Source organism: Chanodichthys erythropterus, chromosome 3 (genome assembly GCF_024489055.1).
Source record: "Chanodichthys erythropterus isolate Z2021 chromosome 3, ASM2448905v1, whole genome shotgun sequence".
NCBI classification, from domain to species: domain Eukaryota; kingdom Metazoa; phylum Chordata; class Actinopteri; order Cypriniformes; family Xenocyprididae; genus Chanodichthys; species Chanodichthys erythropterus.
Genome location: NC_090223.1, coordinates 54,070,241 through 54,086,258, shown reverse-complemented (window position 1 = coordinate 54,086,258; position 16,018 = coordinate 54,070,241). Strand labels below are relative to the sequence as shown.

The 16,018-nt window shown below is 37.1% G+C and overlaps 1 protein-coding gene across 1 annotated transcript; it reads left to right on the top strand.

Moving 5' to 3' along the window:
* The first annotated feature begins 505 nt into the window (after positions 1-505).
* Positions 506-4,760, top strand: LOC137013556 (uncharacterized protein LOC796453 homolog). Its single transcript, XM_067377399.1, has 3 exons — positions 506-1,007; positions 1,316-1,427; positions 3,828-4,760. The coding sequence occupies exons 1-3, from the start codon at positions 991-993 to the stop codon at positions 4,056-4,058; spliced, it is 360 nt and encodes a 119-aa protein (XP_067233500.1). The 5' UTR covers positions 506-990; the 3' UTR covers positions 4,059-4,760.
* Positions 4,761-16,018: the final 11,258 nt, after the last annotated feature.

The following is a 16,018-nucleotide window of genomic DNA, read 5'->3' as shown; positions in this document are numbered from 1 at the left end:
GCCTTTGCCTAAATAGCCATAGTAGGATTCATAAATTCCAAACGCACTAGGCAGTTGCTATGAAAACACAGTTTAGCAAATTTCCCCTTGAATCTTTTACTTTTCGTAAGCATCGCAACCCAAACACAGTATACAACGTAATCAAATTTACAGTATTTTTGTGTGGATAAAAAAAGTCATAGAAAACACTGATAGAGCTGATTCTGAAATATTTCATTCTCACGAAAAATACATTTTTACATTTTAATACACATATGTTTAGTCATTCAGCGTTACAACGAAAATGCGTCATACTATACATCATACGCTATAGTCGTCCGCAGTATTTGAAAACATCCGTATATATCGGTATAAATGCATGGATGAAGGACTTGATAAAAGACAAATTTGTTCTTGGGATAAATTAGCTGAAGCAGAAGCGCTTGTGTAGAGCTCGGACGTGACGTCATCACACGATCAGCCAATCCCGCACCGCCCTCGTGTTTTGCAGCTTGAGTTTCGCGCATGCGCATTGGCATGTAAATAACAGCAGCGGCGGTTTGTTTTGTGTCGCGCAGACTCATCAAATATACAAATAGCCGGCTTATATTCACAGAGAACCTTATTATACCTGCTACGTTTATGAAAGTACGACTACAATAAGAATACAGCGTTAAATTAGCTGAATAAACCGCGTGTTTTTACAGCTAGTGAAGTGTCAGTTAGCACACAGCTATGATAGAGACTAGCCGGATGAGTTTGAGTTTGACACGTTTATTACAGCAGAATTAATCAAACACGACATTCGCTTGTTTTCTTACATGTAATATTCTGATTTAGACTTCATAGAGCCGGTTTGAGTTGAACATGTCGTGTTTATGTGCGTGTTAAGCTGTTAGCAGAGGTGTGAGTGTAGCATGACACAGCAGGCGGTTGATCAGAGTGACAGAGCTGAACCAGGAGCTCAGTAAAACACTCACACATACAAGACCATCATCATCATTCACAGAAATGCTCACAGAAAACAGGTGAGTCAACAGACTGTGGCTATATTACTTCATCAAAATAATACGACATGTCTTTATTAATCCTAAAGGGGCAGTTTTGGTTTGTGATTCACTGGAGACGTGCTAGATTGTAGCATACAAATTAGAACAAAAAGAAAGTTGGTATGTTTTAAAATATTACATATACAAAGAAATTATTATAGAGAATATCATGTGAAATATACAAGTTTGTATATTAAAATGGTTCAACTCCGTGATTAGGGACTGATGTGTAAGTGATGCTGCTTCTGTTATGTTGATAACCTGTAAGCTCTATTTATGTTGTAAAGGAAACGTCAGCGCGCTGAAGGCGATGATGAAGATGCTCAGATGCCTCAGGCCAAAAGGCTGAGTTCAGCCCTCCAGAGCTCTGAGACGGGCAGGGAATCATGGGAGTCTGAGGTATGAAATGCACTTAAAGGGTTAGTTCACCCAAAAATGAAAATTCTGTCATTTATTACTCACCCTCAAGCTTCCTGAAGCAGTGTTTTGAAATCGGCCATCACTATATAAGTGGTTATTTTGTTTTTTTGGCGCACCAAAAATATTCTCGTCGCTTTATAATATTAATATTGAACCACTGTAGTCACATGAACTTATTTAAATATGTTTTTAGTACATTAATGGATCTTGAGAGAGGAAATGTCATTGCTCACTATGCAGGCCTCGCTGAGCCATCAGATTTCAGCAAAAATATCATAATTTGCATTCCGAAGATTAACGAAGGTCTTACGGGTGTGGAACGGCATGAGGATGAGTAATAAATTACAGGATTTTTGGGTGAACTAACCCTATAACAACTCGTCATCAAGCCGTTGTCACACTAGACTCTGAGTAGCAGCATTTCTACAGAGACTGCTATGGTAATAAATAATATGACGTCACATGCAGTCTGTTCCACTTTATTGCAGATATAGAGATTTAAATTGTGTTCTTTTAAAGGCCGTTCACACCAAGGACAGTAACTATAATGATAACCAAAAAGATTGAGTTCTATAAATTGTTCTAAATATAAAAGAATAGCAGAGTACTTGGCCTCTCAGGAATCACTGTTAATGAGCAAGCAGACAATGCTGCCAAATAAGAAGAATTATCTAGAGAAGCAGTAAAATGTTCTGTACACTTTACAGATCTGAAACCAGCTTTAAATACATACACCAAAAACAAATGGCAATTGGAATGGGATCAGTGCTTAAACAACAAAATACATGAATTAAATCCGGATGTTGGAACAAAACATATATTCCCTTTTAATAATCGCTGGGATCAAATTGCTCAATAGGACACTCTAGACTAATATTAACCAAGTAAATCCAAATGTAGGGTTTTTAGAAAAAATGAATCTTAAACTAAACCTCTCTTGCCATAAATATAGCCATAGAAGCTGGCATGGTGTTAAAAGAAAAGAAAATAAAGAATAGCAGAGTTGACACCACAACTAAAATGATAACAGCACAGAGGAACAAAATGGCTGGGAACACTTTCAGAATGATTTTTTTCCAGCTGATGAACAATAAAACTTTGACATCCAATCAGAATCCATCCTGCTTTAAAGAGCTTGAGCCTTTAAAGCGACAGACGACAAAACTTGTTAATAGAGAGACGCTGCACAGAAGCAGGTATTTCACACACTTATTGCTCTCTCTCTCTCTCGATAGGCTAATTTGTTCACATAAATGTAATCTTACACTAATTTATCACTATGGATTCAAAGCCAGCAGAATGTTAGATCTAATAAGCCGTAACTGACGAAAATAACCTTCACTTTAACCCTTCCAGACAAATATTGTGCTGCAAACATCAACAGCTTTAACTTGTCAGTGCTGGCAAATGACCATGGTATAAGCGGGATAATCCACGGCTAACTGTGCATTAAATGATTTGAATGCCTCGCCTCACGTGGTTCTTTGCCACCACATCATGCATTAAATCGTTTAATATGATCAAATATATAATTTATTTTACAGTACAAATGTGATTTAAAACGGTAATATCTTTATTTATTTATTTATTCATTTATTTTTGTAATGAAAACTACTACTACTTCTTAAACTACTATTAATAATAATAATAATAATAATAATAATACTTTTAATTATTATTAATCAAATTGTTTGGCTTCCTAAAACACCAGTGTGAATGTAATATGGAATGAGACTCTTTCACAACTAAAAAGTCTTTTGAATACACTTCAACCAACATCAGAAAGCCGTTCACATATGAATGTGCTGATAAATCATTGGAATATATATTAACTTAAATTCTCTGGGTAAGTAAATATTTTACTTCTGAGATGTTCGACTGACAGAAAAGTTTGGGAACCCCAGTTCTGAAAGATCCCAATGTTAGAAACAAGCAACTGAAGTTTATTTTGAACATGATCACTGATCATTTCAGTTTGATTTTAATAGTTTGAGCGGCACATTTCTTCACAGATGTTTTATAAATACTGTCCCAATTCAGCAGTGTAAAGAGACTGTTATTGAAGAACGGAGTTTGTAAAAACTACATTGAACCTGACAGCTAAACTGCAGTTTGTGTGCGAGAGCTACAAAGCCAGAACCTCAGGGCAAATTACTTTGTAATGAAAATTAAATGTGTTTAAATATTAATTAAAAAAAAAAAAATGGCTTTGGCTTTTATTGTAATACAGTTGAGAAAGGAAAGTGTGGGAAACCCCAAAACATTTGAATTTGCGTACTTGTGGCTTTAATAAATATTTGAGATTCCATTAGCTGCTACGACACAGGGTCACTGGCGTGAGGTAGGATGTTGCTAACCTGATCTTCCGGTTCTCTGCAGTCTTCCAGCAGCGAGAGCAGCTGGATCAGCAGTCCAGATCACGTCGCCGGCAGCAGCAGCGGCAGCAGCCATTGTGGAGTGGACGTCATCGGGCCCCACGGCGTCCCCGGCCCCTGCAGTCCCCACAGTGCCTCCAAGCAGGACCTGCTGTCCTACCAGCACATCAACCGCGTCCTGAGGGAAGCCCATTTCCATAGCTTACAGAGCCGAGCTCAGTCCAAGCACAGATGACTTTCAGGGACCCACAAAACCCCGTAGCGACAGGGTAAAACTTCTTCATCTCCATCATCATTCAAACCTGTTCCTACTTTCTAGATCTCTCTCCTAGAGCTCATGTTATGTTGATATGTCATTGGATGGAAAACATGCCCTGGTACTGTAAGCTCTCTGACTAACTAGAGCACAAAAGTATTCATTGTAAGCAATAACGGCTTGACTATGATGCAAACTTTTGTGACTTTCACACTGTGTATTTTTCTTCTGAGAATAAAGGAACATTTTAGTGGGGATTTGCACTTGGGAATTTGTTGATCAAATATTGATGTGGACCATATAGCAATGCAGCTGTGCACATTTAGATGGGAGGCATAAACATGCCAAAATATTCAGTTGATTAGTGAACTCCATTGCAGTGCTGTAACGAATGCATAAAGAAGCCAGTCGATACACTCAAGGACTGAGCTGGTGTGCAGATCTGGGTAATTTCCTTACAATCTTGACACAGTTCTGCAGGATCTCTTGCCTCCCAACCATCACTTAAAGCTGGTTGCTCATCCAGGCGTCAGGCCTTCGAGACCCTGCCGAGGTTTTCTTGTGTGCTGTTCGAACTCAGATTGCATTTTAAAGATTGTTGTTTATTTTACTATACCTTTTTGTAATGAAAGATGTACATTACATTTTACATTCAGATCATCTACATTTCTAAATAAAGATGGATGTTCTTAAGCAAACCTGTGTTTAACTTGCATGACTAAATGACAGACTCCTGAGAAATTATTTATGCCATTAACAAACTTTTTCAGCCACAATCCTGATCTGAGATCTACCAATCAGAAGAGTCGCTGTCATTATGGAAATGACAAATTGCTGGTAATAGAGTGCTACATAAATGAGACCTAAACCTGGTAAAGTTTTAGCACTTCTGGTTCGATCGTCCTGAAGTCAAATGTTTGGGGTTTTTTTGTTTAGTTTTTTTTTGGTTACAAACCTGAAATAAGGTCTGGGGTGAACACAAGCTCAAGATATTGTCACATTTTATTATACAATGTGAAATACATCAGTAATACCCTCTTGTGATATATAAAGGTAGTTGGTGACATTAAGCGTCATCAGCCGAATCTACTCAATAGTCACTTTCACAGCCTCCTTCTAGCTCAAACCTTCCAACTTAGATTTTAAATAAAGACTGTTGTTGGAAGCTTAATGGTGGAGATGTTGAAGTCATCTGATCATGTTGTAGTTTGTTTATAGTCTAGCTTTTTTTCTGGCAATTGTTTTACACTGGACACGACCGCTGACGCGTCGCACCGCACCGCACGGCAACAGCTAGATGCTGTCTACACTGGACGAGACAAAGTGACCATTGCAAATCCATTTGTCCTTAGTTCCTATGCAAAGTATCACGAATGCTTGGAGTACATCATAAATAGACAGAGGCATCAGTTTATTGTCGGGTATTTTGTCATGTTGCATCGCTCCACATCCAGTGTAGACAGCATCACTGATTATAATGGGTGCTAATGTCTTTTGTCGCGTCGCTTGTGTCTGGTGTAGACAGTGTTAGGCTTCAAAAAACAATTTGTTTTCATTTGTGAAGATTGTCTCATTGCAAAACACAGAGCTTATTTTCTCCAGTAGTATAAACTGACGTATTTTTTATAGGCCAAAACCTGGAAGCGAGTTAGCATTTTAGCACTTCCGGGTCTATAGTCCCAAAGTCAATTTGTTTTTTGAATGGGTTTTTGGTTTAATGGCTGAAATAAGGTCCATGGTTAACACAAGCTCAAGATACTTTCACATTTTATTCTATGACATAAAATATATCAGTATTAACCTACCCATGATTTTTTAAAGTTGTTACAAGTCTTGAAAATGACAGTTGCTATATAAGTGGACAACATTAAACATCATCACGCCGAACAGGTGAACTCAGTCCCCTTTTACAGCCTCGTTATGCTTATAATTGTGCTCGTACAAACTCGTCTAATTCATACTTTCAGGAAAATGTCTTAAGATAAAGAAAGAGTTGTCAGAAGCTTAGTGATGTGATGTTGAAATCATGTGACCGTGGTGTAATTCATTTATAGCCTACCTTTTGCTTTTTGCTTCTAGCGACTGCATTTAGGCTTCAAAATTCATAAAAGTTATGTTCGTCTGTGTAAATTAACAAACATTTGTTGATCACAGAGCTTATTTTCTGCAATAATCCAAAAGCCAATGGAAAAAATCCTATTCGGCTTTTGTCGGGGAACTAGCGTGATGCAAATTTATGGGTTGACCAACAAAAATATGTAGGTCTGCATGAATCGATTTCGCTCAACCGTGAAAATCCACCATCTTTAAGCACTGAGAATTGCTTAACTGATTCTCCTCAACATAAATATTGGAATATATTTGCTTATAGAGTACTTCAGAGATGATGTGTTTTTGTATGCAAAACCCAGAAGCGAGTTAGCATTTTAGTTAGCATCTCCCTAAAGTCAATGGGTTTTTGCTAAATTGGCTGAAATAAGGTCTGTGGTTAACAAAGCCTCTAAATATTTTCACGTTTTGATCTATGACATAAAACACACCGGTTATAACCCGCTTGTGATTTTTTTTAACCTTTATTGTGTCTTAAAAACGGCGGTTGCTAAGAAGTTGCTAAAAGGGACTACTTCCTTTGGCGGGAACTGTAGACGTCATCATGACAAACATTTTGACAGCATTTCTCATGAAAAAGTGGATAAGAATTCATACACAGCACAGATCATAATCAGCGACATTGTTTTTAAATAAAGTTGTTTTTTAAATAAAGTTTGAGGAAGCTTGGTGGTGGTGACGATCCGCAACCATGTTGTGCTGTAGTGCATTTATAGCTTACTGTTAGCTTTTTATATCTGACAACTTTATTTAGGCTTCAAAATGTATAAATGTTTTGTTAGACAAAAGGTGTAAGTGTCATAACCCTTTGTTAAACACAGAGCTTATTTTTTGCAATTTTCCAAAAGTCTATGGGAAAAATGCACAGGCTTTCAATCGAGGGAACCCGTGCACCGTTAACTTTAAAATCATCTCTGAGGTACTCTATTAAGCAATAAACCCTGAATATATACTTATAACCCCAGTTTCACATGCAAGGCTTAAACTAGTCTTAGACTAAAATGCATGTTTGAGCTGTTTTAACTGAAAGAATCTTGTACTGGCTTATCTTAAAATATGTCAGTGTCATTGTTTTGTCTCAAGATGCACAACAGTAATGTTTTTTTTTTTTTTTCTAAGGTACATTTATAAAAGCTACTTTAATGTCCTAATTAAACTAAAGCCTAATCCTGGCTTAATCTAAACCCTGTCTGTGAAACCGGGCCTTAGTTTTACATTGTACATTGTCATTTCTGATACGATTGTCATTTGCAGTGCTTTCTGGAATTAGTTGTTCAAAGACTTGACAGTCATGTAACTTTGTCTTTCTGTCTGATTTCCAAATAGCCTTCTCAAATCAATGTTTCAAATCCAATGTTTATTTATGGAACAAATTAATGGAAAAAAAGTGGGCGGTCACTGTTGCACTCTTTTATACATGGCTGCACTGCTGCATTTAATAGACGACAGAGGCGAGGGGGGAACATCTTCCTCTTTCTAGATGTGTAGTGAATTATAGCTCAGTGCCAGACTAGGCATTAATGAGAGATGACCTGTGCTTCAAGGAGTTGTGGGAAAAGGTCACTTTAATTAGAGCACTACATGTCCTTGTCTTGTCACATTGCGCTGCATAACAGATTACATATATTAATTTGCCTCTGGTAAGCAGAGCTCCCCGTCTCTGCGTCCTCATTAGAGCTCCTGCAGAACTGCAAGCACATGATAGATGTGTCTAAAATGACCCTGGATCAGTTTATCAGTCTTCTGAAGACTAAGAAACTCCGATTTGGAATATATTCTCCAATATTCAATACTCTCTAGATTTTCTGACAAAAATGCAAGTAACTTACACAATGTCAGGGTGTTGCTATATGTTTGCTTGATGGTTTAAAGGGTGTTTTGAGTAGTTTCTTAATGGCCCAAGTCAAATGAGCCCATCTCCGAGTCTCCATAAATGACTCTGGTCCCTCCTCCAGTGATGTTTTAAATCATTGAGCATCTCAAGTCATATAGTTTCTCTTCAAAAACAAGATTATGCCTTTACAGAGCTTTTATATCAACCAGATAAACTATGACTTTAGCTTCACATTAAGGGTCTTGTTCTCATGATATGCCCTCCATTTACTCTCAGGCTTTGTATGTTATAAGGGCTAATTAATTTAGACAACCCATAAAGGCCAATATACAAAGGGCTGAATAAAGATTTCATAGCAAGCAATTACATCTCTACCACAATGGACCTTATTCACAGAAAATTACCATTCTGCAGTGACATTTGTAATTGGGGGGAATCTTTAATAGACACATCAAAGAAGCACAAGGAACAAAAAAAGCTAGTCAGGTTAATGAATTCATAGCTTGTCTTTCACTAGAATTTAACAATGTGCTCAGTGAAGCTACTTTATGTCCAACTTTAATGGTATGAATGAGGGTAAATCAAGTGTTTTATCACATACTTCCATGCCCTTCTAAAAGCATCATAATGGACCAGTAGATGGCAGCAGAATTCTTAAAATTCAATGTGCAAGTGGCATTTTGTAACAGTTGTCATTTGAACTCAAAACTTTTATTTCAATGGTCTATCTTAATCATTCTACTAACTATAATTAACTTTGCTACTACATGTCAACTCTCATTAGAGTATTAGTAGACTGTCTGCTTAATATCTGCTAACAATGTATTTTGATGCTCCGCAACAGACATTTATACTGATTGTAAGCAACTTTGTTAACTTATTCTACTAACCCTAAGCCTAACAGTCTACTAATACTCTAATGACTAATAGGTTGCAAAGTTACTAGAGTTATTAGAATGTTTAAAGTGGACCATTGAAATAAAGTGTAACCAAACTCTTTATTTGTAATATTAAGCAAGTGAATAAGAATCTCTTATTATAAATGAATTAGAATCAGTCTAATGCTACAATAATAATGCTACACATGTGTTAGGGTAAAGTGGATTGCGCAGAGAGGAAGGAGAGAGTTAAATGAGCTGTCCTTGTTCTGGTGTCTGGTGCACATACGTTGTTTTATTTTTACCATCCAGCATTAAAATCTGGGTTACACTCAAGGCCTTTTGGTCCTTGTCCCGCTCCTGAAATGAGAGACTGCAGCCAGAATATATGACTATAGCAGCTTATAAGCAGCATGTTCAGTGGAGCCAACAAGATCTTCACTGTTTCAAGTCAACATGACATCAACATGTGATTCGATCTGTGATTTACTCTCTTAATACACATTCCTGTTCTTACATTGAACATCAATGCATGATATTTAAAAAAAAACACCTCTGAAACGACTTTCTTTTTTGCTGATGTCACAAATCCTTTGTACTTTTCGACCCTTCCCACCCAACCATGTCATAGACATCTTTTTCCTACACCCCATGACGCTTTGCGGGAACTATGGGAGTAACTTCTGTTAAACTGTAAACAATCAGTGAAAGGTTCAAACTATGAATGCAATAACATTTTCAAAAACTGAGTACAATGAGAGGATGTTATTTTACTCACCTTTCAACCATGCAAAATTAAAAGGAAATTTAAAAGTGTAAAAGCATAAAAATAAAATTACTACCACAGACCGATTAACCCCTGATTATTTCTGCAGCAATATTACGGACACGTTAATATCACTGTGGTAATATATATCTGTATTATGTAACATAAGTTGCTTTAATCAATAATGTCCATTAACTGGAACATTGAGTGATAATATTTCATAATGATTTCCATCATGACAGAAATAAATATTGTATTTACCTGCTTTAGAAACATTCAAACACTGTTAATAGGGATTAGAAGTGAAAACAATTACATTTTAAACCAGCCGTGTGAAAACAAACCTGGAAAGAGATGTGAACAGTTTTTCGTACTGTTACAGTGGAATACAAAGGAAAAATCTGAAAATAATCAGTGGGAAAAGAATTCAGTGACTGAATAGATATTCTTGTGATACAATGTCACAATAAAATACCAAGCGTTACATTATTCTCTTGAAATCTGATCATGAAGGACATTTTACAGCTCATTCAGTCAAACTGACAGTGCAACCTTATGATGTGAAATTATGTTTCAGTCTTTTTGCAGTCAGCTCGTTAGGAAAAAGGATAGAGATACTTTTCACCATCCATTAATTACATTTCGATTAAGACCCTCCCTACATTTATTTTTCGTGTTGAATATCTGTAAGTAAAATGAGTTGTAAATTTAATTTGTCACCATGAAATCAAAATTGAAATTTCCTATTATTTTGTGGAATATTGCAGTATTTATCCATGCAAATCATTATTATTTTAATTCATGTGTCCCTAACCTTTAATCAAACATTTTATCTTCCCTCCCTCTTGCAGCGATATCCTTGACTCTTCGTTGGGAGTTTGATCGAAAAGCATTCTAACCAATCATTATGCCGAATCTGCCATTTTGTCCGAAAAAGCAGTCAGGAGTTAGGAGATTAACCTCGGTGGACTTGAACTTGAAAAATGGTGTGTACTGACATCTTTCCGCATTTGAAACAACATTCCTTCTGATGTTCATTCATGTTATTTGATGTTATAATTTAACTAGTAGGAAGAGATGATCGGTTCACGAGCCGCTTGAGCTGAGGTGCTACAGCGAACTGTCACGACACATTAAAGAGCCACAAAACGGTTTTTATTGTTCAAATTTCTAAAAAAAAAAAAATACACAATTTGTCTTGTTTATCGACCTGTTGTCAGTGTCCTCTTTGCTCCGCAATGTATTTTTCCCTCTGAGTGGCATGGACAGCGGCATGGCTTGTCAGACAAAGTAACAGTAACTAAGGGGAACGGGTCTTTGCGAAGGGTCAATTGGGGTTTAATGGATTGTATTAGTTTGTTTGTTTGGCTTGCATATATCTCTTCGCATTGAGGCCATCGCTATGCTAGTTTGCTCCCAAAAGTTGACAAAAAACTTCGACCTAAAAATATTGACCATCCAAAGTCTTCACTGACTATTCTGATTGCAATTGAATGGTTTCAAGAAACAGCAAAAGGCAAGGAAAGCAAAAAATACTGCTTGGTTTTCCTTTTGGCTATAAAATAAGGCCTGTTTTAAGTTAAAGTCATGATGAAACAGAAGTATTGACAGAGCTTTTCTTCTGTAGTATGATGTACATTCAAGTGAAATGGATTATCGACAAAGAAAAAAAAAAGGGGGGGGGGGGGGGGTTGGTTTATGTGTCAGTTGTTGATTGGATGTTTAGATGTGGGCGTGGCTCTCAAAAGTGGTAGTGGATGAACACAAGTTTGCAGGGGTAGGTGTGTTCACAGTTGTAGTTCAGTTCTCTTGGTTCTTTTGGTCCAGACCAAATGAAAATAATACATTTAGAAGATGATACATTTAGTCCTGGTTTGCTTAGCATTCACAAATTTTTAACACCAAACCTAAAGATACAAAACAACTCTGTTGTATGTTTGTATATATGATGGTGTATGATGGAGCTGAGAACCTGTGAAGAGCTTATAAAATGTTTAAAGGAATCAAAACAGCGGCAGGAATCCCTCCATTGCAAGACGCAGTTCTGATGCCTGTACCGAACTGTGATGGGCAATATCATGTCTATGACGAGAAAAAACAGGTTTGCTTGAGTGTTCTGTCCTTTTTAGTGGCACATCTTATGACATCAAGTCCTGTTTTGGTTTGTTTGCATGTCTTTGGTCCGTATTAGATTCAAATTTTTTGTCAAACCGCACCAGAGTTAGTTTGGAAGTGGACAGAGACCCACCTTTTCAGCGCTTGTTTGGTATGCACTTAATCAAATGAACCGCGCTAACAGAGCAATTTAATCGAACCAAACCTCCCAAGTGTGAACACACCGAGTGGACTAAATGATTGGAGAAGTCACCAGAGAGAAGTCTGTCATTTTCACCCAAAGATCGAGTTATGACAATTAGATTAAACATTGTGAGGTCAAAATATGTTATGATCTATAAAATGCATTTAGGGTAAATTTTAATTTCATGCTGACTTTAAAGTCAAAACAAGAAAGTCCATTGAAAGAAGATTTGTTCTCCATATGCAGAGCACTTAAGAGTTTAGCTCTAGTAAACGGACCTTTACTTCCCAAACCATGGTACTGTATATATGCCAGTAAACTGGATTCTCAGCTGGAATGAGGTGGCAGTGGAACACTGAAATGATCCCAGACTGACTGTACACATAGCCTTGGCTCTTTTCTTCAGTCCGTGGCAGAGCAGGCTGTTTAGGTAGCTGTTGGGTAGCTGGGGCCTGGTGTGAAGCTGGCACAGAAGCTGCTGGTCTTCAATCGTAAGCCAACACTAACATCTGCTCCATCAGTGGAAAAAAGCTCTCTATGGCCTCTTCCACCCAACACTCCAGCTAATGACTAGCCACTCCTGTCATTAAAGCCTTATTACCTTAGTAGGACTCCATACAGAGAGGAGAGGAATACCCTGAAAAACCACAGGGGAGAGAGGTGCAAATGCAGTCTACTGTTAGAGTGACAGATTAATGGGTGGATGTTCTGATTGGGATAACTATATTCCCATATCTAATGAACACTTCTGGGAACTGTTTAGGGCATCTCGCAGAACTCAATATCTTACACAATATCTTACATCAGCTAGCTGTGGGTATAGTAACCCTCCAATAATGCTGAAACTCAAGACACACAAAAGCAGGTTTGTTGTATTCTTAACATTGTTTTTGTAATTTTAATGGGAAAAAATGAAATGTGATTAGAATAGATAGTGTAGTTAGCATTATGCTTTTTTTCTTGCAATTGTGAGTTAATGTCACGCAATTCTCACTTTATAGCTCATAATTGACTTTATATCATGGAATTCTGACTTTTTAACTCACAATTGCAACTTTTTATATCTCGCAAACTTTATAATTTGCAATTGTGACTTTTTGTGAGTTTATATCACACAATTCTGACTTTATAACATGCAATTGCAAGTTTATATCTTACAATCTTAGAAAAACTCCCCCTCGCCCCTCACTCCCTCCTCACTCCCTCAGTCTGACTCTTGTGTGTATGTGTGAGGGTCTCTGTCTGTGTCTCTCTCTGTACTTGTTTTGACTATACTTGTGAGGACCAAATGTCCTCACTTATTTTGTGCAATACTTTCACAACCCACTAGTGAGGACATTTGACTGGTCCTCACTATTTAAAAAGGCTTATAAATCAGCCAAAATATGTTTTTATTTAAATCTAGTGATGGTTACGTGTTTCTGTGATGGGTTGGTTTAGCAGTAGGGATTGGGTTAGGTGATAGAAAATATAATTGACCTGATTTAAAATCAATGGAAGTCTATGCAATGTCCTCACCAAGACAGAAGTACAAACCTGTGTGTGTATGTGTTTACCCATTTTTTGATGAACTTATAGAAATATTGAACTGCAAATGATAACTTCACACTTATTTGAAATTGAACCATGACATTATATCACTATTTGGACAAGACTACTCAAATGTCATTTGAGTTACAACATACAAGACTTAAATCTTTGTTTTGTTTTGTTTTGTTTTTACAAAGGAGAGTGTGTTTTTTCTCGACATGGGTGGTATAGAAAGTCATGTGCTGTGTTTGCAAACATTATGTACAATGTCTTTAAATTAATTATTTATTGATATAATTCAGATTTATTAAAAATCACTATTTAAGTAAATTTCACTTGATTTTATAAAAGTGGCTGTTTAATATAAACTTACATAAGTGAGCAGAAAAATCTAGACATGTACCTTACTACTACCTGAGACTGATATTAAAATCGTCTTTGCAGGTTCTGTGATTTGGCTGTATTAATTAATTTTTTATTTATTTTTTTCATCTTATACCACACATATTGAAATTAAATGAAAGCATGCTTTTGGTGCATAAGATTGGTGCACAAACAATAGTTCAGGGAGGTCTAAAAACACATGAAGAGAAGTGTTAGGATTATACAACATCAGCAATCACAGACATTCGCATTAGACTGGATTAGATTTCTCAGAGCAATGTGAAGTTTGAGCAAATAACAGTATATAATTTTCTCTGGAATTTTTATGGAGGTTCTCTGAGAAAAACATAGACATGGCAGATTAGAATGATATTCTGCACTCATTTGAAATTGACTTTCTATGACATGAAATTCATCTAAATTAATCAAAATCTTGTGGATGTGGTTGTTGTGGTTTGTGATCAAATGGGCTTGGGCCCGCCATCACTGCTTGCAGCTATATTTTTTTTTCCCATTTTAAATCAGGCACTGAATAGAAGACCCATGAAAAGCCTCAGCCAATGGAATTGATTTGGGATTCAAAGGGGATAGGTCTCTTTTGGGTTTGACCACTAATTGTAAAGGAAATGTTACAATTTTAGAAATTTAACACAATTTAGAATGCTCCAGTACACTAAATTGCATCGCTAGAAGTATACAAATGCATGTTCCAGACCTAATTCATCAATTCATCCTTCTATTTAACTACGGAGTTAAGTACGGAGGTTAACAGTATTTTAAAGTCTGAAGCACATTTTAAGTGTATTAACATTATAGTGATATTAATGAATTTCTAGCAACCACAGCTGCTTTTTTTTTTTTTTTTTTTTTTTTAACAGTTTTAAATTTAAGGTCAAGTGCAATTCTAAGACTCTTTCTGGTATTTTCTTTCTCATCTCTTCTCAACTTTCATAACCCTCTCCAAAAACAAACCCTTTAGCCCCTCTGTTGTTGAAAGATTGGTCATCCGCCCAGTCACCACCAGCATGAAGTCTCACGGATGGTGAAAACTTAAGGGACACCAAAGGAAGAAAAGCTACTAAAGAAGGCCTAACACAGCTGTTAGACTGTCTCAATGTCTCCTCTGTAGTTATGTTACATAAACCAAGTATTGGATTTGATCTTTAGTTTCTCTGTATAGCTGCCACATCTATGTCTGTCTCACGGTCTGTGTTTAGTATGTGATCTATTCAATTTCATACAATCTGTTGCAGAGACAATGCGCATTAAACTGTTTTGTTTCACCAAATAAAGACCCAGGTCCAGAAAAATCACATAAAAGAAAGTGTTCAAGCTGATTTTTTTTTTTTTTTTTTTGAATTCAGGAACACTGCAGGAGATGTTTTGAAGAATGTTGACATACGAGCACCATAAAAGTAGTCCAAATGATTTGTGCACTAAATTCATCATGATCGCATTGCAATGGATCATGTCATTGACTTCAAATTTGGTACAACATGTCATTCCATGTTTGAATAAATGCAAATGTGGATTACATAATGACTAAAATTTCACACAAAGCTATATGGCCTCTGTTACGTACAAAAGGGGACGGAGACACAGGTATAGTTAATATACAGTTTATTGAACAACTAGAGAACGTAGGCAGAGTGCAGGTGAGTGAAAGCAGGTTAAGTTTGTGACTGAAGATGATTCTGGATCTGATACTTGTCTTTATCTTTCCCAGGGATTGTGGAAGCAGGCAGGCGTGGAGCAGACGAGACACAAAGACACTCACAGAAGACGAGGAGACACTAGGAATCACATGGAACGCTGGATACAGGTAAGTAGAAGTTAGCAGAGTCCTTGAGGTAAGCATAACAGGTAGGTATGCGTTAATGAGACCGGACAGTGACTGAATGCTCTGAAGTGTCTTATATGCTGCTGTGGTGACGAATGTTGATGTGTGTCAGGTGTGGCTAGTTAATACTCAGGAGATTGTGACTGGGTGAGTGAAGTGCCTGGCGTGTCTGTGACACTGAAGGGGGGGTTCTTCGGCTTCACCAGGCTCTGTGGAGGGAAGAACAGAGGGATGGTGAGGCTTGAGTAGGGAAACATGAAAGACTGGGTGGATTTTGCTACTCAGGAGGGAGTTGCAGG

Bases quoted from the DNA above. Each gene is read 5' to 3' on its own strand.
- LOC137013556 (XM_067377399.1), top strand. The intron at 1,428-3,827 runs GTATGAAATGCA...GGTTCTCTGCAG, and splicing joins GGGAATCATGGGAGTCTGAG to TCTTCCAGCAGCGAGAGCAG.